This window comes from Leuresthes tenuis, unplaced genomic scaffold (assembly GCF_036924035.1).
Source record: "Leuresthes tenuis unplaced genomic scaffold, fLeuTen1.0.hap1 SCAF_5, whole genome shotgun sequence".
In the NCBI taxonomy this organism is placed as follows: Eukaryota; Metazoa; Chordata; class Actinopteri; order Atheriniformes; family Atherinopsidae; genus Leuresthes; species Leuresthes tenuis.
In genome coordinates, this window is record NW_027325359.1 from 3,238,980 (window position 1) to 3,265,068 (window position 26,089).

Sequence of the window (26,089 nt, forward strand, 5' to 3'; positions counted from 1 at the left end):
TGGGTCAGTGATCACAAACCGCTGGCCTGAAAAAAAAGAGAGAGAGAGCAACACCAAAAGGGATTTGCTTTAAAGAGAAGTGATTGATCCGTTTCTACAAAGTCTACAAAATCTCCTTTTACTGCTGTATATTGCATCAAAAGCCATACATAATTTGAGAAAATGTCAGTAGGTGATACAACAGGTTCGTTATCCTGCTTCTCTAATTACTTTTAAAAAAAAAAAACATATTTTAGAGGTTAAATGACTAAAGAAACAGTCAGCATTTGCATACATACAATCATTTGTTCAACACTTTTCCATCTTCACTCACCCAATGATGATTAATGTGTGCATTCATGTAAATCCAGGGTTTTACATATTAAAAACACAGAGGCAAACGTGTATCTGGAGGTTAGGGGACATGTTGAGATGAGAGACTGTATGTTTTATCAACAACACATAGCGAGGCATAAAATGATGGCGTGTAAAGGGGGTCTGAGATGATAATGGTAGGGAATGGTACAGGGTACATAATGTTGCACAATTACTGTGGATTTCACCAAGCAGGTTCAGCTGTAGTGGGCGACCTTCAGTACTTCTGTTTTTAAAAAAAACCCCATCTTAATAGACCTTTAGACCTTAAGAAGAAACATTGAATTATACCAATAAGTTTTTACCTTGGAAAATTGCAAAAAAGGAAGTGGGGGCTTAGAAAAGTCTGACACGCTAACCCCTACTGAGTAAATTGTTAGCCCGTGTATGGCACCACCCTAGATTAACAAATCCACCTTGGTTATACTCTGCTGTCTCCTTACCCATTCTTGAAGGTCTAGAGCAGCATTTATCACCATCATTTGTGTCTTGAAGCTTTTTCTTAGGCCTCCCTAAGCTAACAACTAAAACTTGAAAATTATCTTTTTTTTTTTTCCTTTTTAAAAACAATTTTCTGAGATTCAACATTTGACACGTTGTCTTTGTACTTTGTCTTAGTTCCAGGTAGCTTTGGGCTTTTTTTTCACGTGTCACTGAACTCTTCCCGTTTAGTTTGACACAGCTTCCCAGCTCATTTGTAAACAGAGTTGCAGAAAACATGTTTTTTTTGCTGTTTCAGAGTCACCTGATGACACGGATAATCTAGATTATCATTCCTCATGCCTCTTTCCCATCAGCAGCACTGAGGCTGCGTTGTCTGACATAAACAGTGTGATTCATTAGAAATTCCAGAGAGATGACCACGCACTAAACAGCTAGCATTATCAAGTTAGAAGAGAGGGATCATACAAAATGTGCAACTTCGTCATAAACAGAAAAAATGTTGTCAAACAAATACCAACATGTGTAAGAAACACAATCCACTTTGTCCTGTTAAAAAAACCTTAGTGTATATCTAATCTTTGGCTAAAACTACATTTTTGCAGTTGAGGAACTCCAAAATCTATCAAATATTTCAATATAGTGTTGTGTATACAAAATATAATGTCATACATCTAATTATTGATAATGACAAATAGGACTGATTGAAGAACTTCTTAAAATCAAACCCTCAAAATGTTCCCAGACGTTACAAACTTTACACTGTTGCAACCAAAAGATGAATTCATTAAGCTGAGTGGTTAATGTTATCAGGAGTATGTGAAGGAAGGCAGGTTACATCAAATATTCTAATTACATTTACTGTAAGGTCTCCACATAAGAGGACTGAAGACATAAATAGAACTCAAGATAAAGTTTAAATTCTGTATGAAATCTATTTGAAACACCCTCTTTCTCTTTGTGTGTGTCTCTCCAGCTTCTGATCTAGAACACACACTCACTGATTAGTTTTGATGACATAATGTGATAACTACTGGTTAAAGGAAAAAGTTTCTCACCTCAGCAACACCTTTGGAGATGGAAAGGCGTCTATTCTGCTACTCCGCTGCCGAGCATGACTGTCGTCTGAATGGTGTGTTGAGTCTCCACTGTGACATTACCCAGTGCCACACACACACTCATAGCAGTCACATATCTCTCCTTCTCTCTACCCTGTATGAGACAAACAGCAAGATGCACACACATTCGACAGCTGTTTGTTAAGAGTGCCAGCTTGTGACTATACAGCTTAGTTGTATTAGTTGTGAAGGGACAAGCAAGGTCTATACACAGTAATGCAAGTAAGTGAGTAAATTCCCTCATATAAAGTTCTTAAGCACAATTATAAGGTACCTGTTATTGAGCATTTTAACTTTATGCAGCCATCTATTTCAACATCATGTCTCAGAGCAAAATGTTGTAGTGTTGGACTCCACAGTGGTGTAGTGGTTAGCACCGTCGCATCACAGTATCTAAGGTTGTAGTTTGAATCTCAACTGCTGCCTTTCTGAGTGGAGTTTGCATGTTCTCCCCCTGCATAGGCAGGTTCCCTCCAGGTATTACAGATTAATCACACAGTCCAAAAGCACACATGTTAGGTTAACTGGCTATTCTAAATTGGTTATAGAACATCCACCTTATCTCAGTGTTGGCCCTGTGATAGACTGGAGACCTGTCCAGGATGTACTTGCCACTCACTCGGTGACCCTGATTTAGATTACACAGGTATAGATGTGGATCAACGTTGCACTGTTTTCTCCATTTATTTGATTGCTGAACTTACAAGTTACTTGTAAACTAATGGAACAAGTTATTCAATATTTTTCAGGATAATTCAGAACCTACTCTGTGAAAAGTGGCAAAACGCCTTAAACTGCAATCAAAACAGTCAGCATTATTATTGACTAACGTCTTTCAAGTGTCTACTGGGATTTTGGACCATACCTTTTTTGGAACAATTTCTGTCTTGAAAGTTGAAAATATTTGCAGACTACCTTGTGTTTAGTTCCCTTACACTGTCTCTGGGTGATAATCAGGCCTGGAGTAAAGATGGTAGAATATGGTAAAATATAGATACTGTTTTCTTTTAACCATTTATTGTTAATTTGGCTGTGTATTGATGGTCACTGTCTCAAAGGAAGCTCCCAATGCAGTCTGCTCTTTTGAGGATGGTCCAAGATTCAATCACCTGTAAGGGTGTCCTGGTGAACTCGGGTTCAAACCAATCAAAGGGGTAGATTGTACAAGGCTGATGTCAACCAAAATAGATTTATTTGTCTTGAGAAGGCACTGGTAAAACTTGAGAGATATTTTCAAAAGGACAAAGAGGAAACTTTTGGTCGAGTCATATGAAAATGGAGTTGCTTGGAAAAAGGGACAACATTATCCATTTTCCGGAAGAAAGGGGACTCATTCGACCCAAACAACTCTCAAGTAATGGTGCGGTAACTGGAATCTAATCATTTGGGCTTTTATGTCAGTGTGTTGGTGAAAAAACATAGAGTAAACTGTATCATTAGAAAGCAGGAATACGGTAGAATACTATAAGAAAACGTAAGATAGTCCGCGGAAATACTTGATTTCTGGTATGTATCGATGGCCAACTTATATGGACTTCATTTCCCATGAGCGCTAGCAGCTGAAATCACAAGGTCCATCATGGGATCAGAGCTCTACTTTTTAACTACACTGTGTTAGGGCTTTTGATCATCGTTATTTACATTATGGCGGTGGAAACCATTGCACCTGACTGGGAATTTGACCGTTTTGATGATGGGTCACAAAGTAAGTGCTCCAAACAGCCCCGGCAAGCGGAGACAGACTGACGGAACAAACGTTATCTGCATTTTGCACCCAGGGCTAGCTTACGTTGTTAGCGAGATGCTTCACGTACTCACCAGAGGGAAACACCTCTTATTGTTCAAAGCAGACATTTATTACTTAAACAAAAACCTTTGGAATTGTTTTGTATGTGGTTACAGTGGGTGTCCTGCTGTCAACTTAAACGTAGAGTGTCAGTTCATTAAATTAAGAGCTAGCTCTGGCTAAGTTAGCCAACGTTAATCATGGCAGCTGATCGGTTTGACAGCTTGTTGTGACAGCAGCATCCGTGATGATATTATTTCCTCGCTGGTTTGTCGAAAATAGTTAACAACTGTGTCTTGTCTTTGGGTTTCGATCTTTGCTTTGTGTGTCTGCTGCTGCATTGTTTCCGTTTCTCTAAACTGATATTTAAGCTAGCGATGATTACACATTGACCACCTGCTGCCATTTTCAGGCAAAACAAGAAGACACGTAGCTCAGCATTTCATTTTCCTAATGTACACCGAGTAAAGAGATGCCTCCTTCAACATATATCTTATAATTATGCTTATTTACTTTGATAATTGCTTTGTAATATCATGTAAACATGTGACACCAGTTAATGACAACATTTATCACAAGCACAAGGTTGTTGAGGTACTATGCCATCTGCTTTTGGCTCAGTGATGCCCTGAATAAGGATTTTTAAGCTCTGTTTTGTAAAGCTGGCTGTTATATACAATTGGGTAACTGAGGCATGCATGTTGCTCTATAGGAGTGGTGGAAAAATAACTATTTTCCCTGATATGAGGGATTTAAACACCGTTACTCTCAGTCTCTGACATTATAAAATCATCCACCTGACAGAAATACACACCGAGGTTCAACTGAAGAACTACAGCAAGTTTCTGGAGGAGTACACCTCTCAGCTGAAGGGTATTGAAGAGGCTCTAGACGACTCCATAGGAGACGTGTGGGACTTCACTCTGGACCCCATTGCTCTGAAGGTAAAACGCCAAAATGGAGTTGCTGTACATCCACCTGAAAAGGCCAAATTTGCTGTTACACAGATGCAACTTGTAATTTCCTTCCTCTTTCTCTCTTGTCTCTTTCAGCTTATTCCTTATGAACAGTCATCCTTATTAGAATTAATTAAAACAGACAACAAGGTAAATAAACTCAAATTTTGTCCTCCTTCAAACTAGAATGAACAGAATTTTATTCTTTATTCTATAGTGACCACTTTTGTTGTGTGCAGGTTCTGAACAAAGTTATCACAGTTTATGCTGCACTCTGTAGTGAAGTGAAAAAGCTCAAGTATGAGGTAAGCATGGTCAAAACTGTGTGTTCTCCACTATTGTGAAGATGGTTGTTTGTTTCAATAAAAGTCTAAAGCAGTGGTTCCAGTCACATTGCATTTATCCTCGATGTAGCAAACACATTTAAGTTCAGCTCCTGTTTGTTCTGTGGAACACTTTGTGAAAGAGTTTATTTTCCAGGCAGAAACCAAGTTCTTCAATGGCTTGTTATACTATGGAGAGGGAGGTAATCGGTCAGCTCTTGTTTAAAGTTATTGCAGCATTGACCTCAGTAGTACACTGAACTCTGATGCTATACGACTAAAACAAAACACATTTGTGTTGCAGTGTCGGAAACCAGTGTTGTGGAGGGAGAGTGCCAGATTCAAATGGGCAGATTCATTTCTTTCCTACAGGTGGGTAGTAAATGGTTTCTTTAATAACTTTGTACGCTGAAGTATAGAGAACATTGTTACAGTAGTTTCTCTTTGTCCTTTCACAGGAACTGTCCTGCTTTGTGTCGAGATGTTATGAAGTGGTGGTCAGCATTGTTCATCAGCTGGCTGCCCTCTACAACAGCAGCAAGTAAGCTCCATGAACAGAGGCCTGTGGTGTTCCACAGCCAATGCACCGCTCTTATTAGATTAACTTAAATGTACCTATTGTTAAGAGAGGCATTTTGTGCTTTGCATCCAGAGAAAATGACAATTTAGGAGCTACAATCAGCAGATGCTGAGAGTCAGGACATTGGCCAACTTTGAAATCTTCCCTGAACTTTTCCAACAGCATCAGGAATGATATGCAGCAGGCCTTTTTAGCCTCCTCCATCATACATTTGAATAGATGAACAGCAAACACAAAAGCACACACAGCCCTCTTCTTTTGGGGTTATGGAGTATATGATGGTGCTTTTCCATCATATATGCAATAGATATATCTGTTAATACTAAAATCTTTGCCTGTCCCATGAGAGCAAATGAAGTACATGTTATGATAATTCTGCTAAAATCTCAGTGCGTTGAGATTTCCTTATTATTATTATTATTATTATTATTATTAACCAAATAGTCTGAATATAAAGTTTACCACATTTGCTCCAGAAAGCTTGATGTTCTAACGTTTTACTGACCTGTATAATTATGACCGAAGCATAGTGTAATGAATGGGTGTTTGTTCTGTGTAGAGAAGATTTGTTTTTGTGATGTCTGCTTACAGCATGAGTGAGACAAAGTTAAGACAAAGGTCAGTTTTTGTATGAAGTCTCACAACTAAACAAGGCTGTCGTCTATTAATTGCAGTTCATAATTCTGGTACATTTGTGTTGTGTGAATTAAACATGTACTGCTTGTTTTGCTCAACACTATATGTACAAAATCATCGTTCTTTAATATTTTAGGGGTGCAACGAAAATCATTGACTCTTCAGGCGTCCATTTCCAGGTGAGTTTTAAGAGTTGCTGCTCTCCTAAGTCTTTTATCAGTCAGTATTTGAAAGGCCCAACTCCATTTCCTTCCCTTGGTCGTACGACTTCACCCTACCTCTCTGTTTTGCAGAGATATGGTGACCTTGTCTTTTAGGAAGCAAGGAATAAATTTCATCCAGCCATCCAAATGCTCATGAAGCTCATCAACTCCTCGCTTGATTGGCCTTTATGACCTCTACCCCTTGATCCCCAAAATAAAAGGAGCACCTTATCCCTCCAAAAAAGACGGGTAGACCCCAGTTATAGGAGTAAACGGAGGAGCTGTGATTAGCTCCAAGTCTATTTTTCCCACTAAACATGTTTACATGACACTATAAAAAGTTAGCTTTTGTTTTGGAGTGACCAAAACCGAATGCAAGTCTGACTGAAATGGAGCTTCTCAAAACTTGAATAGCACACCTAGATAATGCAGCTGGGGTTCGAATCACACGTGTGTACATCCTCAACAAAACTCAAGTGGGCCGAGGCATTGTACACAAAAATAAATCTTTTTATAAAAACAGTCAAACGTAAATGTTTAAAAGCAGTTTGACATAAAGTTTCTTTTGTCAGACAATAAACGCACGAGAAATTGTGCTTGAAAATCTGCCCTTTAAGACGCTGTGTCCACATTATGGTCACTTAAAGCATGACCAGACTGTTGCTCTGCTCTAATAAAATCCTGTTTTTTTTTTTTTTTTTTTAAATAACCGCAGTCATCTCACCAAACCACTTTTCAAGTAAATTAAAGATGACATCTGTGCAGTGACTTCAGTTCTACTGTAAAGGATGATGTTAGAAGCAGCAACGGGTCTCAAATGGTCTCTCATAGTTCCAGCATTGCTTAGTCTGACTTATTTTGGTTAAGAAGTTGATTTCCCTTCCTGTGCATGAACATTGGGTCCAGGACAACGGTTCGGTTAAAGTCTATCTTTAACTGTAGCTCATCTGAACTGTGCATGAAACTGTGCTGACTATCTGTTCTGCATCCCTTCTGCAGATCGTATATGAACACCTGGGGGAGTTGTTAGTGGTGTTGCTCACTCTTGATGAGATCATGGAAAATCACAGCACACTTAAAGATCACTGGAAGATGTATAAAAGGTTAAAACGCATACATAAACACCATCTTTGTAATGATTCATCCTCATGTTAGAATTGACAATTAAAAATACTTCTATTTCACCATTCTCTTGTCTTAAATCACATAATTTGTTCAGAGGGGTCTGAAAGGTACATTTGTAATATGCAGAATATGGGTAGCAACACTTGTCATGGTGCAAAACAAACGATAGACACAATATTAAATTATATGGACAGTCTAGTCTTAAATCTAGTCTTAAAAGTACAAAATACTGAAGATTGATTACTTATTTCTTATTAGTGAAACTATTTAAATACTACTCAATCCAGATGAGTTTATATATGCGGCTGTATATTTATATTATATATGAAGAACTAAAACATGAGTTAACACACACATGACTGACTAATGGAGACCAATGAATTATCATTCAGATGTCTTATTAACTCATTATTTGAGGCTTAAATATACTGACAATGACCACTAGATGGCAATATGACACCATGGAAAACTGAATAATTTTTTTACTTCCTAATTATGTCGTACAATCTGGTAAGCCGTGTCAACATCTTTCAATCTCATTGAAAACCTTAACTGACTTGTAAGATAACACATATATAAAAGCACATTTAACATAGTTTGAATAATCCAGATGACAATTAAGCCTCAAGAGAATGGTCCTCTTAGCAAGAGAAAACAAAAGGGATGAAGGAGATCTTCTATTTGTCACCTTGATATCCCTTTAGATGAGACGGGGTTGGTGTCAAAGAGTTCTTGATTTACATGTTTGGGAGGGAGAAGAAACATTTGGTCTGTCCTAAAGCTCAAACTCCCACTCTCTCATGTTTTAATCACTTCATCCAGCATCACTTTGTGTTTCTTTGCTGTTGTGGTGCCTCATTTACCCTCAAATGTTCAAGTTCAGTGTGCTCATATGTACTCTTCTTCTATAATAGGTTATTAAAGTCTGTGCATCATAATCCTGGAAAGTTTTCCATTCCCGAGGAGAAGCTGAAACCATTCGAGAAACTCATGTTCAAGCTGGAGGGACAGTTGCTGGATGGCATGATACTGCAGGTGACTCTCAGGTTTTCTTTCAGGCCTCTGTCATGTTATTAGGTCAGACTAACTCTATTTAAAGGGTATGAATTACTTGCTTAAAAGTCTGTCACGTTTTGAAGTAGCATGCCAACAAAGTACTGATGTGAGCATTAACATTAACCTCATGACAGGCTTGTGTGGAGCAAAGATTCGATGATCCAGGGGAGGGAGTGGCAGTTGCCAAAAACGGTGCCTTCGCTGAGGAGTTTGCCTTCAATATTCGCTCCATATTCACCAACATTGAGTCCAAAATTGGTCAGTTTGTCTCACCAGAACACACTAGTTTATTTTCCTCCCCGTTTCACTTTGAGATGACTTATGGCTTTATTTGTCCTGTTTTTTTTTTTTTTTTTCTCAGGTGAACCATCAGAGATTGATCAGAGGGATAAATATGCTGCGGTCTGTGGTCTTTTTGTGCTTCATTTTCACATTTTCAGGAGTGTCGACAAAAAACTCTACAAGGCGCTGCTTGATGTCTGTAAAAAGGTACAGTGGTCTTCTGTTTGACCATGAAAACCCTCACCTTACTCTTTTCTTCTCACATTGATGCGTTTTTGTGGCCACATTTACTCGTAGGTTCCAGCTGTCACTCTGATCGCAAACATCATCTGGTTTTCGGACACTTTCCTCATCGCTAAGGTCCCGGCTGCAGCTAAACTGATGGACAAAAAAAGTCTTCAGGCCACCAGAGCACAGAGAGACACCTTCTTACAGCAAAGAGCTCAGACCTTAACAAAGTCAGTACAGCCGAAAATCAGCCATATTTAAGCACTGTAACTAATCAGATGTTTTACAGCTTTAGCTACAGCCACTGCATTGAAATGTGATTTGTAGATAAAGAATCTATCGTGTGTATTCTTTCCTTCAGGGATGTGCAGTCGTACTACGTGTTTGTAACTTCCTGGATGATGAAGATGGAGTCCATCTTGTCCAAGGAGCATAAAAGTGACAAGCTGACAGAAGATCTGAACAGCAGGTGTAATGTGTTTGTGCAGGTAAGTGATGAAAGTTCATCTTCAGGGAGCTATTTTCAAAGTATCGGGGAAACGGGTTGAACCATCTATCACAGTTTTATCGTGAATTTGGAGCAGTCACCTTTTTAAAGCAGTTTTATTTATGTTAGCCAACATTTCTGTTGTCAGAGAAGATGTCGTGTAACTGTGATGCATAACTCGAAGCTTGCAAAGTGGATCTAGTTATTGTGATCTTGCTAATCTCATGAGAATCCAACTACTTAACAGAAAGATTAAAATTTGAGGACTGAGGAGACCTTTTCTACACATAATACTTTATATCCATATTTGACTGCACCTAATATGTATTTATTGTCTTCCTAAAGCAGGTACGTTGTTTTAATGATTATTTGTATTTATTTTTTAAGTTTTTATGGCTTTGCTGGTTTCCTGCGACGTGTACATGTGAGAATTTTGCATAAATGTGTGCGTATTATTGTAACTGTTGGTGTTTTGAGCGACTGCATGTGTTAGCCAGGACAGTATAATCATTTTGAGTCTCTGTGCTTTTCTGTTGCTCGAAGGGCATCCTTTATGCTTATAGCATTAGCACCATCATCAAGACCACCATGAACATGTACATGTCCATGCAGCGGCCCATGACCAAGACCTCTGTCAAAGCACTTTGTCGACTCGCCGAGTTGCTCAAGGTGTGTGTGTTTTCTTTGGAGTACATTATTTACCTGAGCATTTCTCAGCAGTAGAAGTGAAACCCGTGACATAACTCTGCCCTCAGGCTGTGGAGCACACATTTCACAGGCGGTCCATGGTTGTAGCCGACTCTGTTTCTCACATCACTCAACAGCTCCAGTCTCAGGCCCTCAATGCCATCGGCAATGCAAAGGTAAACGGGATCAGAAGTCACGTTATTGCTCTACACAGGAGAAAGTTAAATGTTTACTGTATATTATCTTTTTGCATTATCGTCCACCCCAACTCCTGAAGAAAAGAGTCATCTCTGACAAGAAGTACAGCGAGCAGCGGCTGGATGTCCTGTCGTCCTTGGTGCTGGCAGAAAATGCTCTGAGCGGACCGAGCACCAAAGAGCGACGCCTGGTGGTGTCTCTGGCTCTGTGTGTCGGCACTCAAATGGTACGTTGGGAGGCTTCATTTGGAAAAAGTATACACCAACCCTCCCTCTAAACCTGCTTTAATCTTAATTTCCTTAACTTTTTTCCTAGAAAACCTTCAAAGATGAAGAACTGCTTCCCCTGCAGCTTGTGCTGAAGAAGCTGGATTTGATTAGTGAGCTCAGTGAAAGGTGGAATGCTTTTATCTTGTCTTGTGAAGCGAATTTCCTTCTTGGTGCATGTCACAGATGATTTTCACTCCATCAGCCAGGAGCAGTAGAGAGAGCTTTTACATTCAAGGCAGCTTTTGTCTTCTTATGAAATAAAGTAGAGTTTGCCCAACAACCTTTTTTCTGATCATCGGGCAACTTGCTCATGTTAGAACTTGTCAGGTCAGCGAATAAGATTGTGGTGCTACTTTTAAGTTGCACAGAAAAGCTTACAGGCTGGGTTTCTTTGTTTTTCAGGGTCAAGCTGCAGTGTGACTGTAGTTTTCTTTACTGGCACCGAGCCGTGTTTCCCATCTACCTTGATGATGTGTACGACAACGCTGTGGATGCGGCACGAATGCATGTAAGCAGTCGGGCTCTGGATGCACATAATCCACAGAGCGGTTGAAATGCAATCATTTCTTTTTACACTGTTTTGGTCGTTAACTCTGCTGCTGTTTTGTGATGATTGGCAGTACATGTTTAGTGCACTAAGGGACAGTGTGCCATCCATGCTGCATGCCAAACACATGGAGTCATGCGACCAGCTGCTGGAGAGCTATGACAAGGAGATCATGGATGTGTTTAAAGAGGCAAGTACCACAAGTGAGCAGCCTTTAAGAAGAAACAGGCGAATTGGAAGAAATCACTCTTTTGTGGGGTGTTAATTGTTGCACCAGTCACAGAGAATGGGCCAGGGAGCTCGTTTTATGGGTGCTACACTTGGGCAACATCATTTTACAAAAAGTTTTCTAAGAAACTGTTCTTCAAAACTACAGTCTAAAAAAACAAGAAATTAAAAAGCATTTGAGAGTTCAAACCTTCAGCTTTCATTAGTAGTTTCATAATTTGCCCTCATTTAGTCATATTTTCTTAAAAATTAGAATAGTAAAGTTGAAAATATTGATTCAGGGTGTTAAAGAGCAAAGAAAAGTCCTTTTTGTCTCAATATTCTTTCTGTATGTGTGTGTGTGTGTATATATATATATATATATATATATATATATTATTCTTTTAGTGATGAGCTATTTAATTTAGAAGCTAATTCTTATGCAGTGAATGACCTTAATGTCTTTTGTGAGATGTACATTTTCAGTTTTGGATCATTCTTTTCCTTCCTGCTTCATCGTAGCACCTCCTCGATAAGCTCTGTAAGGAGATTGAGAAGGACCTGCGTCTCTCTGTTCACACGCACCTGAAGCTTGATGACAGGAACCCTTTTAAAGTTGGTATGAAGGACCTGGCCCACTTCTTCTCTGTCAAGCCCATCCGATTCTTCAACCGCTTCATTCACATCAAAGGTGCAGAACAGTGGCAAAACATTTTAGTGTTAAAGGTGCACATTTTAAGGCAGAAATGTGCTAGAAAACTGTTTGGGGTTGTTGAAGGTGACATTTTTTTTGTTTTTAATGCTCTTGCAGCCTATGTGACCCACTACCTGGATAAAACTTTCTACAACCTGACCACAGTCGCTCTGCACGACTGGGCCACCTACAGTGAGATGAGAAACCTCGCTACACAGCGCTATGGACTCACAATGACAGAGGCGCACCTTCCCAGCCAGACACTGGAGCAGGTCTGTGTGGTTACACCTAACACATCATAGCAGAGGAGTTTTAAATAAAGAGTTGACTAACTGTGTTCTCATCAGGGTTTGGATGTTCTGGAGATCATGAGGAACATTCATGTTTTTGTCTCACGCTACCTCTACAACCTCAACAACCAGGTAAGACTCTGCTGGCCAAACAGTCCACAACACAGTGCTGTTGTCTCTGCTTTGTGTGCTGAAATAAAAGCTTTCCAACAGATCTTCATAGAGAAGGCAAGTAACAATAAGCATCTGAACACCATCAACATCCGGCACATCGCCAACTCGATCAGGACGCATGGCACAGGCATTATGAACACTACCGTGAGTTTAAGAGCCGCACACATTGCTATGTCTACAAGTTCTATCAGACATGAATGTGTGAAGGGTTTCACAACTCTTCTCTTCTTTCATCAGGTGAATTTCACCTACCAGTTCCTGCGGAAGAAGTTCTACATCTTCAGTCAGTTTATGTACGACGAACACATCAAGTCCAGACTGATAAAGGACATACGCTTCTTTAGAGAAACAAAGGACCAGTCTGATCAGAAGGTAGGGTTTTTCTTTTGTCCACATTGAATTATTTTATGAAGAAGGATGCTAATCTAAAATAGACAGATGGGGACATTTATCAGTTTATATCTATGCATACCTCAAATGTGAGAAAATAGAAATCGGATGCACAACTTGTCAGTAGAATTTCCTGTGGGCCACATTTTTCCCTGTAGCTCTCTCAGCTATGGCCCAACTTTTAATTGTTCATTTTTTTTGTAGTATCCCTTTGAGAGGGCAGAGAAGTTTAACCGTGGCATCAGAAAGCTGGGCCTCACTCCTGATGGACAGAGCTACCTGGATCAGTTCAGACAGCTCATCAGCCAAATTGGTGAGGAAAAAACCTCTAGAAATATAACCTCACACATCCATCTGCAGGAGTAGGTGAAGGCTGCGCAGTTTAACACTGATTTCTTTAAGGTAACGCCATGGGCTACGTGCGAATGATCCGTTCTGGAGGCCTCCACTGTTGCAGCAGCGCAATCAGGTAAAACGGACTCGGTCAAAGAAAGGATCAGAAAATGTTGAGTGACTGTAAAAATGTTGTTTCGTCAAGTCCTTTCTGTTATCTCTCATTAAGTTATTGCATCCTCTACAGATTTGTGCCTGACCTGGAGGATATAGTCAACTTTGAGGAGCTGGTAAAGGAGGAAGGACTGTCAGAGGAGACCCAGAGAGCTGCAAGGTAACAGCTTGAGCAACAAAAATATGAATGTTAATTTATTGTTGTTGGACACCATGAATTAATAGATAAATAAGCCTGCAGTGTGAGCTTTGATTGTTGTGAAATATTCACATTGTGCACTCCAACAACTGTCCTTTGATTGGAGTGGTTTTCCATTATTTAGCCTGCAGGGGGCAGCACTACCATCCAAATGAATAACCTGTTGTTTACACAGTCCTTTACATTGTGTTTCATTCCCAGCGTCCTGGATTCAGTGCTGAGTGATCTGACCAGCAACTCTGCAGAGGGGACGGAGTACTTCAAGATGCTGGTAGCTGTGTTTGCCCCCGAGTTTCGCAGTGCAAAGAACATGCACCTGAGGAACTTCTACATGATTGTGCCCCCTCTGGTCAGAGCTACAACCCGTCACTCTTTTTTTCTGCCATGGCCTTCCTTTCAACTTTTGATACTTAATAAACAACACTTCTCACTTGCAGACTGTGAATTTTGTGGAGCACTCCATCAGCTGCAAAGAGAAACTCAACAAGAAGAACAAAACGGGGGCCGCTTTCACAGACGATGGCTTTGCAATGGGTGAGCAGGCAGGAGAGACGAAAGGATCTTTCAGAATCCTGGTTTCTGTCATGGGCTCACGACTTGACTCTCGTCTCTCTAAGGCGTTGCATACATCCTGAAGCTGCTGGACCAGTATCTGGAGTTTGATTCTCTGCACTGGTTTCAAGCCGTGCGAGATAAGTACAGAAAAGAGATGAGTGCGGTGGTGAAGGAACAGAACGTGCAGTCCGCCAGCCAGGACGAGAAGTTGCTTCAAACAATGAATCTCACTCAGAAGAGGCTGGATGTCTACCTGCAGGTACAGTGGGCCATTTGTCTGGGGAAAGCAGGGAATGTTTGTACATTAAAAGTTGTACAGCAACAAAGATCCACATTGCAGCTGCTGAAGTGTTTCCTGTGACTGGATTTTAAAGTATATTGCTCAGCTCTTTGCCTTCCTTTTATTGCAGGAGTTTGAGCTGCTTTACTTCTCATTAAGCAGCGCCCGGATCTTCTTCAGAGCTGACAAAACTGCAGCTGAGGAAATTCAGGAGAAGAAAGATAAAGGTTAGAGAGTGCTGTGGTCATTAATAGACTTCAAATGATGCAAAAGCACAGACTCGCCCACCCTACTGTGCTGTAGATACATTTTCTGATGTAAATTGATTAATGAATCATTAAGTCTGAGTGTCAGAACTCAACTTTGATATATTCCTCTTCTAGAAGAAGCTGCCAAAACAGGAGGTTCACCTGAAGGCTCCTCGTCCATCGAACTAGCCTCAAAGTGAGCGGCATTGTGAGATCAGCAAATCTTTACATTAGATTATAGCTCAGAGAGCGCTGCACGGTGGGAGGGATTCACCCATCAAAGGAAGCTGAAGTGGGAAATATGATGCACTGATCTGTGTGTACAGTTCAAGGTTAAAGACTGTAAATAGCATAGAATTATTAGAATACTTTTATATCCCACAACAGTATCTTCTTTAAAGACTGTTAAAGTAGTACAGGAAGTGTCTCTTTTATCCAGCCGCTAGCTTCAATAGCTAATAGCTCAGTTTTTGTTGCATTTACATGAACACCGGTGATTTGTGAAGGTCTGCTGGTGTGACAAGGAGACATGATCCCTTCCTCCTTTTCTAGTTTGAAGGAAGGACCGTTTTTACTCGACCGGGACAGACTGGTTTATCTTTCTAGTTTGAAGTCTCAGCAGTTTCTCTCCTCACTCTTACAGACTAATTTGCATCTTGGCTTTAACTCACCTGGTTAGTTGCCTCTTTGCTGGTCTCCAGTGCACTAAATGATTGTTTACCTCTGTAATCAGGGCCCATGAGAATGTTTTCATTGTATGATCTCATGTGTTGTGTGCCAGACTGAAGCATTGTCTGAATGATTGTACCTTTTTTTTTTTCTTTAAACTGTTTTGATAATCTACTCTAGTAACAGTACTAAAGTTCAGTTATTTTTCTTTACATGTTTTATATCTCTGAACATGTGGCACCTCTGAAGTGACATTCCATGAATTAATTTTGTTTAGAAAGTCTCTGAACGCCAAAAAAAAGCAATTGTATTTAATGACTTGTTGTGGGGGTTGTATTACAAGTCTTTAAAGATGCTAATAAAGGTCTGAAAGCACAGGTTACCTGTTCACTGAAAGTGTGAACTTCAAGCCCACGTGTTATTAAAAGTGTATGAAGTCACACACATTTCTACATTAGCTCTCTGACAAAGGTGTAATAAACGACACACAGCGGTTCAGGAAAGCCTTTTCTCCTTTAATACAAAGAAAAGAAGCTTTTTAACTTCAAAAAATACAAGATTGGTCTGGATTTTTTTTTTTTTTCTTCTCCGCAAATTGCCAGTTTTCCGTTTCCTATGAAATGCTGCTGTTGCCTGCAGTTCAAACAGCCTGAAGTGAAATATATCCCTTCTTTTGCTTTGGACTTGTAACCCTGGGGGTTTATCACATTTGTCTTTTTTTGGCGGCTGAGAATCGGGCCTTTCCTTTAATGACATTTTATTTGTAATATTTTGATGTAAGTGCCCATAGTGCCGTACGACACCCTGACCAGCAGATCCAGGAAATTTCTGTTACATCCACATATTTTATCCATGCTCGCCTCATTAAAAAAAAAAAAAAAAAAAAAAAAATGAGGTACAAGGCAGGTCAAAATTTCTTCCAAAATAGTCATATATATATATACCTACATATATGTATATATATATAGCAATCATATATACACATTCGTACATACATATACTAATTTATGTGATGCAAAGAAAAAAAATGTACACATTTCTTACAAAGTCGTAACAAAGACTGGAAAGTGTTTTGTTTGCTCTGGAGCAAAGTTGTGTAGCTGTTGAGCCTCTGTGAGGATTTATCCACATTTGTGGAAACCAAAGTAGTCTCCCAGATTTGTGTCCACGTTTGGTCGGCAAGGAAGTTACAGAGGGAGACAGAAAACAGGATGTTAGTGCAAATCCAGGACTTGGAGGAAATTATCTAAAATGAAGGAGAAAAAAAAAATAAAAAGATGAGATGAAAAGGACTGCATGAAGGAAACGGTACAAGAGCTTTCTGACCCAAAACAAAAGGCTTGAAAAAGGGAAAAACAGAATCCATAAAGGAGTGTTCACATAAAAAAGCACAAACAAATTTTGTGTTCTTTTATTACTAAATATAGTGCAACAATAAACATTGCATTTCTTTCACCCCTTCACTTGTGTCTGAGGATGTTAACTTAGCTTTTTTTCCGCCTTTTTTGTGTTCTTAACACTTGCTGTAAATATGAGGTGGAACTTTTGTTCTGTCACTGTGCCACAAGGTCAGCCTGGGAGAAAACAGGCTTCAGGTTCAGAGACGTAAACATAACACAGACCTTGCTCTAAACAAGACAAAAACGAAACAAAACAGAGGAACAAAATGAATAAAAACGGAACAAGTGTTGGTGTTTTGGGCAGCATGTAAATTCAGAAAGGCAGGACAGTTTTAAAGTTGACGACGACCCCTGCAGTCAAAGAGCCAAATCCTCGAGGAATAAAAACCAAGCTGTGTGTGCCACAGCGCCCCTCCTGGACAACAGTGCTGGGACAGCTGCGGCCTTTGGACTGGTTGGGCCTTAGAAGGCCTGCTGGGCTGGATTGTAGTTGAAGGTTGTTGGCACGTGAGGCCTCTCTTCCAGCTTGTCATACTCCAGGTGAAATTCCTTAGAGATGCAGGCAGAGTTTTAACATGACAGCTCACATCCACAACAAGAGTCAGTAAACTCAACAGGGGGGGGGGTCTTTTCATCACATAACAACTCATACCTTTGCTACTTTCCTCCAGTTAAGACAATCGAAAAAGTAGTAGGTTCCTCTCTCGTAGTTGTTGGTCTTGAGTGTGGGCTCCATGCCAGGTGCTCTCGTTATCCAAACCCGCTCCTCTTTGTGGTACCTCCAGTCCCGGTTGAAGCTGGTCGGTGAAAGGAGTAAGACAGAAGGGGAAGTAATCCAGTGGCTGACCAGTGACAGTTACCAAAAACATCAAACACCACAGGGATCGAAATTTGTGCTAAAAATGCACTGCTGTGTAACCACTGCTGATACAACTTATTGGCAGCATTCAAAAGCTTTACAGGTTTTTCCCACAACGCTCCATGACGGCTTTTTCTAAGTGCTCTTTCATCTTTGTTGGTTGTGCCTGAATCTCTGTGGTTTATTGTTAATTTGGCTTCTTATTTATTGCAGCCGCTTCTTCAAATCAAAAACGTGTCTCGTCTCTTCAGCACTCTTTGACTTTCAAGCCAGGACTGACGCCACTTTGTTGCGCTTTGGTATCATGTGTGAAAGTACAGAGGCAGCGTGGTGGGAGTCGAAGTTGATCCGCTGTCGATATGCGTCGTGAGAGACGCTAATCTAACCAACAACACTCAGTTGGTTGTGTGACGGCGGCTTGATGTGCATCACCACGCGTCTGTCTAGCATGTGTGAATTACCAAAGAAACAGCTGGGCCCCAACCATGATGTGCTTTTTTAAGCCATTAAGGTGCAAACGATAAGTGAAGAGAGCTTTAGTGACTGTTGCTGCTCAGCATGACTATCCACGCCATTGGGAAAAAAGAAAAAACTCTCCCGAGTACTCACAGCTCTACTGCTGCCAGAATCTGTAGCAGGTCACCACCATTCATGTAGTACAGGTAGAACAATAGATCTTCACCATATCGGGCCAACTTAATCGCAGCCAACTAGAGACAAGACGGCAGAGCACAGGAAGAGTAAATATGATGCTAATACTTATCAAACACTCACTGTGGCGCCATTACTGAGCTCATAGTTACCTTGTCCCTTATGTGGATATTGGTTAAATACTCCGATGGAACATGGAAGTCTGAAAATGCAGGTGCAGATACAAGTTATGCCACAAGGTAAGACAGAGCCTTGGCAGGACAGAAACCTGATAAACTGTTACACTTTTGCCCAAAACCAGCTTCCTGCAGTACTGAACACAAAGGGCTGCACACTGCCTGTCTTACCGATGTCTTGAGGTCGACACGGTGATGAGGCCCAAGGAGACGCAAACTTAGGGTACAAGTTTCTGTCAGAGAGGCAAATTGCTCTGGTTAACATCAATATCATTAGCAGAGGATTTGCTAAACACATCTGAGATACAACAGAAAGTAATGTTACCCACAAAATACTAAGAATTAAGAGCAGCTCTAAAATGACTAAAAAGACTTTAGATGTTACAAATTTCATGTTTTGCATTTGAAGAGATTATACGAACGCCAACAGTGGCGTTAATTCATTTTAGTCAAATAAAGCACATTGTGAACAATATTTTTGGCTATTTTAGACCCTGAGTTCAGTTTAAAAACACTTTCAATCAATAAAAGAAAATGATTTCCGTTGGCTTTCTCGTATCAGGAGCTTCATCTCAGACTCCACAGACCTCAGTTAGCATGTTAAATGTTAAAGTTCAGGACAGTAAAATTAGAAAAGACTGAACACGTATGGTTTGTTTGGACCTGTTGGCCCGAGAAAGCCTCTTGAAAAACACGGCATGGTTTTGCAAAGATTTGGGCTTCTTTTCACCCTGGCTGTAATTCCTAATCTTACCATTTTCCATTCAATCTATAATGTGAGCTGCACTAAAACTTCAAGTCTCATGGGGAAGATGAAATTATTTGGATTCACATTATGATTGCTTCAAAATAGTTGGCTCATACTGTTAAAGATTTCTAAACTTAATGCCTAGTTTTCTTTTCTTTTTTTTTTTTAAATCTGTTAGAAAAAAGAAAAATGTGTTAAAATTTAATTTAATTTAAAAGAGATAAATTGTTTCCAGCTTAAAAGTATGCTACACCGAGAACAGTTTGGTGAAAGTCGGCGTCCTTTGGAAGATATTTAGACATCTCGAGATCCATATAACGGAGTGAACGGGGCTTAGACGATGCAGCCTCTAAATAAGGCATTATCTGTCTTTATTTCACCAATACTTTAAGAAGAATGGATGAATGAACGCGCCATGTTTTTGATATCGGGGGGCTTATGGGGGCTTTCTACACTTGAAGTCATCCCACTCGACGTGTGCCGGATCTCGAGTAATTTAAATATCTTCCGAAGGACGCAGACTTTCACCAAACTGTTATTGCTGAGTAGATGAACATATTTTATGCCAGAAATAAGGTCCAGGTTAACAAAAAAAAACAAAAAACTTCTCCTTTAAGACCTCATTTGTACCTGGTGACTGATTTATCAATCCAATGTTCAATTTTCTCTTTACGAGGCTAAACTGATGATGAAACCCTAAAAGTGTCTGTATTTAGGGGAAAATGCCGTCTTACTCTGGTGAATTTAAGTTGAGTCCCAGTGTTGTGAGGTCACTTCCCAGTGCCAGATGGACCATCCCTGGATCAGTCTCTGCGGCCCTGATAAACGTCAGTAGACCAATCATGCCAAATTGGTCTGTCACCATTCCTGAGGGAATGTTCGTCACCCGACCTGCAGCGGCAGGAATATCCAGAGTTTAACGAAGCACAGGTCTACAATTGGGCTGTGATATACAGTAAATACTTACTGTCAAATCATCCCCGTATCTCTAAACTGTCATTTGTGCAAATACTGGAGAGCAAACCAAGCCGATTACTTTTTCTTTAAATTGATGATCAAAGGCAAACTAATAGAACGGCGATGATCTGTCTCACACTGAACATTATTCTTTGCGTCTCCTCACTGTAGCCTATCCGATAATTATCTAACCCCAAATGCAGGGTAGAGAGCCCAACTGCCTCACCCAAGTTGTGCGATTAAGAAGGGATGTCTCTGAGGAATTGGAGCGATACGATTGGCTGTGAGGTCTCACCATCGGGCAACACCTGGATCCCTTTCTTCTGGTTGTTGTTCTGTGCTGAGGCCGTCTTGTCTCCGGGGAACTTTGGCCCATCTGTGCTGGATGTGCTCTTACTTGTGGAGTTCAAGTTCTAAATGAAAAGAAAAAAGATTAACACAAAGAAAAAGCAACAGCATAGATATTGAATAACATCTTTTTCTGATCCGTACCCATGACACATATAAAAACAAACATCCTGCCAGGTTAAGCTGTCGGGCCAGCGGTGGCTCTCACTTACAGTTTTACTGTCATCGTTGTTCAATGTGGGGTCCTTATAGTTTGGCCCAGGCAGCGCAGGGAAGTCCTCATTATGGATGGAGAAATCCTGCGTCTGTTCCGTCGATGGCTTTGTCACCATGCCAACTTGATTGTTTTCCAAAAAGTGAGAGCAAAAGATTACAGCAAAAGAGTTTCATAAGCAATTGTCCTCGCAGGGATATCATGGGGATTGACACAAATCCTTTGTTGACATAATAAATGGAATGAAGAAGCTGAAAAGTCAGCATTGGGCGCTACCTAATGGCCTACCGTAAGGTGCCCGTCCAGCCAGCGGGTTGAGCACCGGTGTGGGGTTTCCAGTCCCTTCTCTCCGACTCCTGTCTGCTAACGCAGGGAAGTCTGACAGATCCAGTCCTGTTACATTTTCACTCCCGTCTGCACCAAAGTAAAAACACATAACATGCAATGACTTGCCGGTTGTTTTTAAAGGGGAGTCGTGTGGAGGACTTATACATGATATGTTCTCAGTGTGGAGGGACAGAAAGGATCCCTGGCGGCCGAGCCATGCTAACCTGACCTCTGAACGGAGATTTTTGGCCCGTCTAAAAAACACAAACCTTTAAATTTCATAGAGATTTAGGCCAACACTATATCTTGGATTTTTACACCACGTCACTGTTGCACCAGACGGTTATTTACTTGTTTCTGTCACCATCTTTTCTGAAAGCGTAGGACACAGTTCAGTCTTGATTAAAAAAACACAAGCAGTTCCATTAAAACAATCCTTTTATATTTATTCTGTTCTTGGGGTTTCATTATGGGATGATGCTAAAATAAATTAAGAAAGTGTAGTACATTTTTGGTTTTCAAAAGGATTTTGGGTTTATTTATGATTTTACTTTACTATTCTTCTATTTTTACTGTCACTTTATTGGATGCAATTCTGTTTTTTTTTCTTTTTACTATTGTTATCTATTTTTTTCTACTTTGTACTTCCTACTAACATATTGATGGGTAGCTTAATTTTGTTCAATGGGACAGGCTTAAATATAAGCATTACGCTTCAGCCTGTGCCTTTTTGTCACTTTAAAATGCTTTGATTGTAGTAAACATATTTGTTGTTTACTGTGGGACTGAATAAACAAATAAAATAAAAAATAAAAATAATTGTCAATAAGTTTGATAGCAGACCATTATTACACAGTAAAAATGGCCTTGCAGTGCAAAGGTCATTCTCAGTTTCAGGAAAGATAGTTTCATTTTATTCTTTTGAAAGAGAAAACCTATATTTTACCTACTTTTCCAACATCTAAAGGTTGTTTTGTTTCATGCTTAAAACATAATATGGTTAGCCTCTGATAGCAAAAAAGGTCTTCGTGCAACTATAATGTTTAAAAACATGTTTTTGGTAATAGAAAAAGAATTATTGATAAGATGCAGCTTATATTTTATGATCTTTGCAAACAGAAATACTGTCGTGATGTTTATGTAAAAGTGTCAAACACACCAACCTGTGCCATTGAAGATGTTGCTCGATAATGAGTTGTTCATCCCGAAAGCCTGATTGCGATTCATACCAAATCCTGACATGCTGCAGAAACAGAAGCGAACCAAAAAAAGAACATTTAACAGCAGTTTCATTTCTATACTACGAGCTGAAGAGGACACAACTGATCTCCTCACAGGAGTGAATGCGTGCTGTTACATTAACTGCATCTACCTGTTTATGGTAAATGGCTGGCGTGCTGGTTGCTGTTTGGGCATACAGATGATACTGGGTGAACTGCGGTTGGGGCTTCCCAGCCCTGAGCTGCCCATACTATTGGTCCTGCCGCTCATCCCAATGCCTTGACCGACCTGAGAGTGGTTCAGCATGTTCCTCGTATTCATTGGTAATGTCCCCCTATGAAAACATTTTGTCCCATTTAGTCGTGCTTACCGCTTTTATTTTAATTTGACAAGTATGCATCCAAACTGTGTATCCAACCCCATAAACGAGCAACAACACACGCACCTGCTTGGTGATGGTGGAGTATGAAGGGACATGGTGGGAACACCCGTCGTCGGGGTGATATGACTCGGTAGCTGCGTGCCTTGTGTTAGATTTCGGTTTAACTGAGGCGTACTGTTTCCCATGCCCCTGACCGGGAAACCGATTGCACCTGCAGGAAAACATAAGCACAAACAGAACAACAACAACAAGCGCTGTCAGACAACCCAGAAGGAATTCATTTTGCTTTATGTCCAAACAGCATCCACGTAATGGGACTAATTCATGCTCACTTTGTGGACCATACAAACTCGCACCAAGCTGCGACAGCTGACCAGACGACGATGGTGACGGAGAGGATAGCATCTGGAAGAAAACATTTCATTTACCGGATGAACTGAAAAAGTCAGTGCAAGAAAGAAAATAAATAAAGTGATAAAACTCACATCTTTGTCCGGTCGATGTGGGAACATCGACGGCTGGTTGTAGTACATGCTTTCATCGGTAAAGTCGTTATCGACTATCTCAACGAACTCAAATTTCTTTCTAGCACCAAACATGCCTTTTGTCACCTGAAGACAGAGACAACTTTGATTAAAGATGTGAAGCCAAGGAAAACAGGCAAGAGGTCAGTAAAGGAACTAAGAAAACATTTGCTATGACATACATTTGTCTTTTTAAAACTTTATTTTGTCAATCTCGTCACACGTTTCAGTAACTTACGAACAGTCATTGAGGCAAGATTACAAAGTAACTGAAGCTGAGAGCTGCATTGCAATTATTGTGCATCTACATTACAGTTCTTCAACGGACACTAAATACAAGATTAGAAGGTATTTCATTAACTTTTCTAAAGTACATAGGGCAGCATCCATCCAGGCAGATCAGATCACATGTGGACTGCTCTGATCATTGCAGTTTTTACAGAAACTGTAAAAGCTTCTCACTGAAACTGCACCTCTGTGACCCAAAGACTGAACCACTGAAAGTCTCTGCAGTTTTCACTCTGAACCCGACAGTGAAGAAGAACCTTTACGTGCAATAAACCATCATTTTACAACCTTCAATACATCCGTGGACTGTTGGCGACTTGTATTGAACAAGAAAAAAAGTTCCCCCTCATTTTGATGCTTCATGTTAAGCTCTGCTAAAGCAAGGAAGAGCATAAAAATGCAAGGTTAAGCTCTTGTTATTTTATTCTAGGGTTAAAACAGGAGCGATCCGAAGCTTTAACATCGTGCTTATAAATGCAGAATTAATCACAAACAAAGAGCAGAAGGATTTCTGTCAATTATACATTCATTTAGAAAGCTTTTTACAGAAATCTGAAGAGACAGAAAACACTGCAGTCTGCACCCTTTTATGAAAGCAGTACAAGTAAGTATGTGTGGAGGGGAGCAGGTGGTTTTCAACGTGGCCCTGGACACATTTCTTTACACTACTGTAAGAATGTAGCCCAAGCCTCGAATGTGGTCTTCACAGTCCTAAGTGTGCTTCCACCTGCACTAAGAGCAGTCCACCTGTGAACAGCTCAGCCAGCAGACATGAGCATACTAGAGACGTGTAAGATTAAATTATGACTATGTAATATCATCTTTAAACTTCTAAAGCTAATTGCTTATAATAAGGCAATTATGTTTTGCACAACACGTTTTTTTTAAACTTATTTAATTCGAGATTTAAATGTGCAAATTAAGCAATACCCATCATAATATGGACACATTTTCACACGGTTCCAGCCCTGAAATCTGAACACTGGATTATGTAAAGTTCAACCTTATGCTGTCTTTCTGTAAGAATAGTATAGACAAGTGCTTTATTGAGTAGACTTGAAAGTAGGTTTTAAAATACCATGAATCAGAAACAGCCAGTATATTCAGAGTATAAACAGAAATAAAGTTGGAAAGTGTGTCTGCAAGAAAACAGATATTATGGTTCTTGTTCTGACTTTTGTTTTGCGATAATGGCCTAGTTTTTTTTCTGGCGTTATAAATCAACCACATCCCCTTCACGGCTGTATGTTTGAACCCTTCTCTAAAAGCCCACACAAATGAGTTAAATATATGCATGATGTTTAAAATATACTGTTTATTATTGTGTTTAATAACTGTGATCTCAGTATTCACCAAAATAATCAGGATTAGAATTTTAGCCAACGAGCTGAAAGCAACTTTTAAAAACATTTGGAAACTTTAACAGCTATCACTTGATGGATTTCAGACATGTTATGTTGCAGTATCTGCTGGTTTACACGAACAAACAAACAGTAGTAAAAGTGAAAATCTAAATGTCTCACTGATGTCTAAATTTGAGATGTTTTCTTTCCAATTGTCAGGGGAAGTGTTAGGGGGGTTTAAAAAAAAAGAGAATCCAAAGTTGTTGCTTGCAAGGTCTCATCTTAAAACATATCTTTTCAAAAACAAGAATCAAGATGCATCATCAGGTGTAAGTTGTTTGTAACTCACTGTGACCTACTTTGAGTCTTCATTTTGTTCAAAAGTTTTGTGAGGTGCCTGTAAAACTTTGTCATAACGTGGACGAATATGAGATGGAAACATTGAACTTTCATAACAACATAAATAGTAGTTTGAGCTCGTATAAATAACTGATGAATAAGTCAGCTGGCAGCACAGCTGGCTGCTCGTTTGCATGAGTTTGACTGTTGATGTGTCTTCACCTCTGAATAGTTATCTGACGCCGATAAGAGCATTAACAGCAGCAGCACTGCTAAGAAGCTAGTTAGCTAACATTAGCGTAAATAGCTAACGTTAGCAAGCACTCGGCTAGCGAAGCTTAATGCCAGTTAGCAAATGTGCCACTCTAATGGGGTGCAAAGTGTGGCAACCTCCCAGTAACAAAAGACCACGATATAGCGACCAAGGAGCAGTCACTATCAGGCTGTAATGGGCCCTCTCTGCTTCCATATCTCCTCAGTCAGCTGTCCGTTTTCTCGGCTCAGTTTACGCTCCGTTCGCAAGCAGATGTAGTAGCAGCAGCAATCTGCTTGTGCTAAAGGCTAACGACCTGCTACTTATGGAAACGGGAGAAAACAGAGGGACAAAGGGCTCCAGCTGAGAGGTTAAATGTATGCCAAGCCGTTGAACGTAAGGAAATAATAATAAGTAAAATACCCTCACCGCATCAATTTCCCTTCGCTTCGTTAGATCCAAGATGGCTGTATGTACTCTCAGTCGAAAGAGGTGTAGCCTTTACCCTCTGACCTTAGAACCTGCGGAGCACTTCCGTACACAAAACCGAAAAGTCTAATATCAGGGACG

General features: G+C 40.1%; 2 protein-coding genes across 5 annotated transcripts; one reads left to right on the forward strand and one right to left on the reverse strand.

The window, feature by feature from the left end:
• Nucleotides 1-3,486: 3,486 nt before the first annotated feature.
• On the forward strand, nucleotides 3,487-15,910 carry washc4 (WASH complex subunit 4). Of its 2 annotated transcripts, none has more exons than XM_072385470.1 (33): nucleotides 3,487-3,618; nucleotides 4,504-4,643; nucleotides 4,752-4,805; nucleotides 4,895-4,960; nucleotides 5,136-5,181; nucleotides 5,283-5,350; nucleotides 5,437-5,519; nucleotides 6,331-6,373; nucleotides 7,397-7,500; nucleotides 8,437-8,557; nucleotides 8,713-8,836; nucleotides 8,940-9,067; nucleotides 9,158-9,318; nucleotides 9,450-9,576; nucleotides 10,119-10,244; nucleotides 10,331-10,438; nucleotides 10,540-10,686; nucleotides 10,776-10,855; nucleotides 11,132-11,237; nucleotides 11,350-11,466; nucleotides 12,006-12,174; nucleotides 12,295-12,449; nucleotides 12,525-12,599; nucleotides 12,681-12,785; nucleotides 12,879-13,013; nucleotides 13,236-13,344; nucleotides 13,434-13,500; nucleotides 13,612-13,698; nucleotides 13,939-14,086; nucleotides 14,175-14,271; nucleotides 14,355-14,551; nucleotides 14,703-14,799; nucleotides 14,956-15,910. In XM_072385470.1, the coding sequence occupies exons 1-33, from the start codon at nucleotides 3,558-3,560 to the stop codon at nucleotides 15,018-15,020; spliced, it is 3,516 nt and encodes a 1,171-aa protein (XP_072241571.1). In that variant the 5' UTR covers nucleotides 3,487-3,557; the 3' UTR covers nucleotides 15,021-15,910. The 2 variants fall into 2 exon arrangements, with proteins under 2 accessions (XP_072241571.1, XP_072241572.1); XM_072385471.1 differs by having other exon boundaries at nucleotides 14,959-15,909.
• A 974-nt stretch (nucleotides 15,911-16,884) lies between these two features.
• cnot2 (CCR4-NOT transcription complex, subunit 2) lies at nucleotides 16,885-26,013 on the reverse strand. 3 transcript variants are annotated; one of them, XM_072385474.1, is made up of 15 exons: nucleotides 25,949-26,013; nucleotides 23,258-23,383; nucleotides 23,105-23,177; nucleotides 22,836-22,983; nucleotides 22,542-22,724; nucleotides 22,333-22,412; nucleotides 21,131-21,256; nucleotides 20,841-20,965; nucleotides 20,576-20,693; nucleotides 20,058-20,214; nucleotides 18,747-18,808; nucleotides 18,552-18,601; nucleotides 18,358-18,458; nucleotides 17,542-17,686; nucleotides 16,885-17,438 (listed from the first exon to the last, which is right to left on the reverse strand). In XM_072385474.1, exons 2-15 carry the CDS (start codon nucleotides 23,369-23,371, stop codon nucleotides 17,352-17,354), a joined length of 1,569 nt encoding a protein of 522 aa, XP_072241575.1. In that variant the 5' UTR covers nucleotides 23,372-23,383; nucleotides 25,949-26,013; the 3' UTR covers nucleotides 16,885-17,351. The 3 variants fall into 3 exon arrangements, with proteins under 3 accessions (XP_072241575.1, XP_072241573.1, XP_072241574.1); XM_072385472.1 differs by having other exon boundaries at nucleotides 21,119-21,256; XM_072385473.1 differs by lacking the exon at nucleotides 25,949-26,013 and adding an exon at nucleotides 25,657-25,927 and having other exon boundaries at nucleotides 21,119-21,256.
• Between the last annotated feature and the right edge of the window lie 76 nt (nucleotides 26,014-26,089).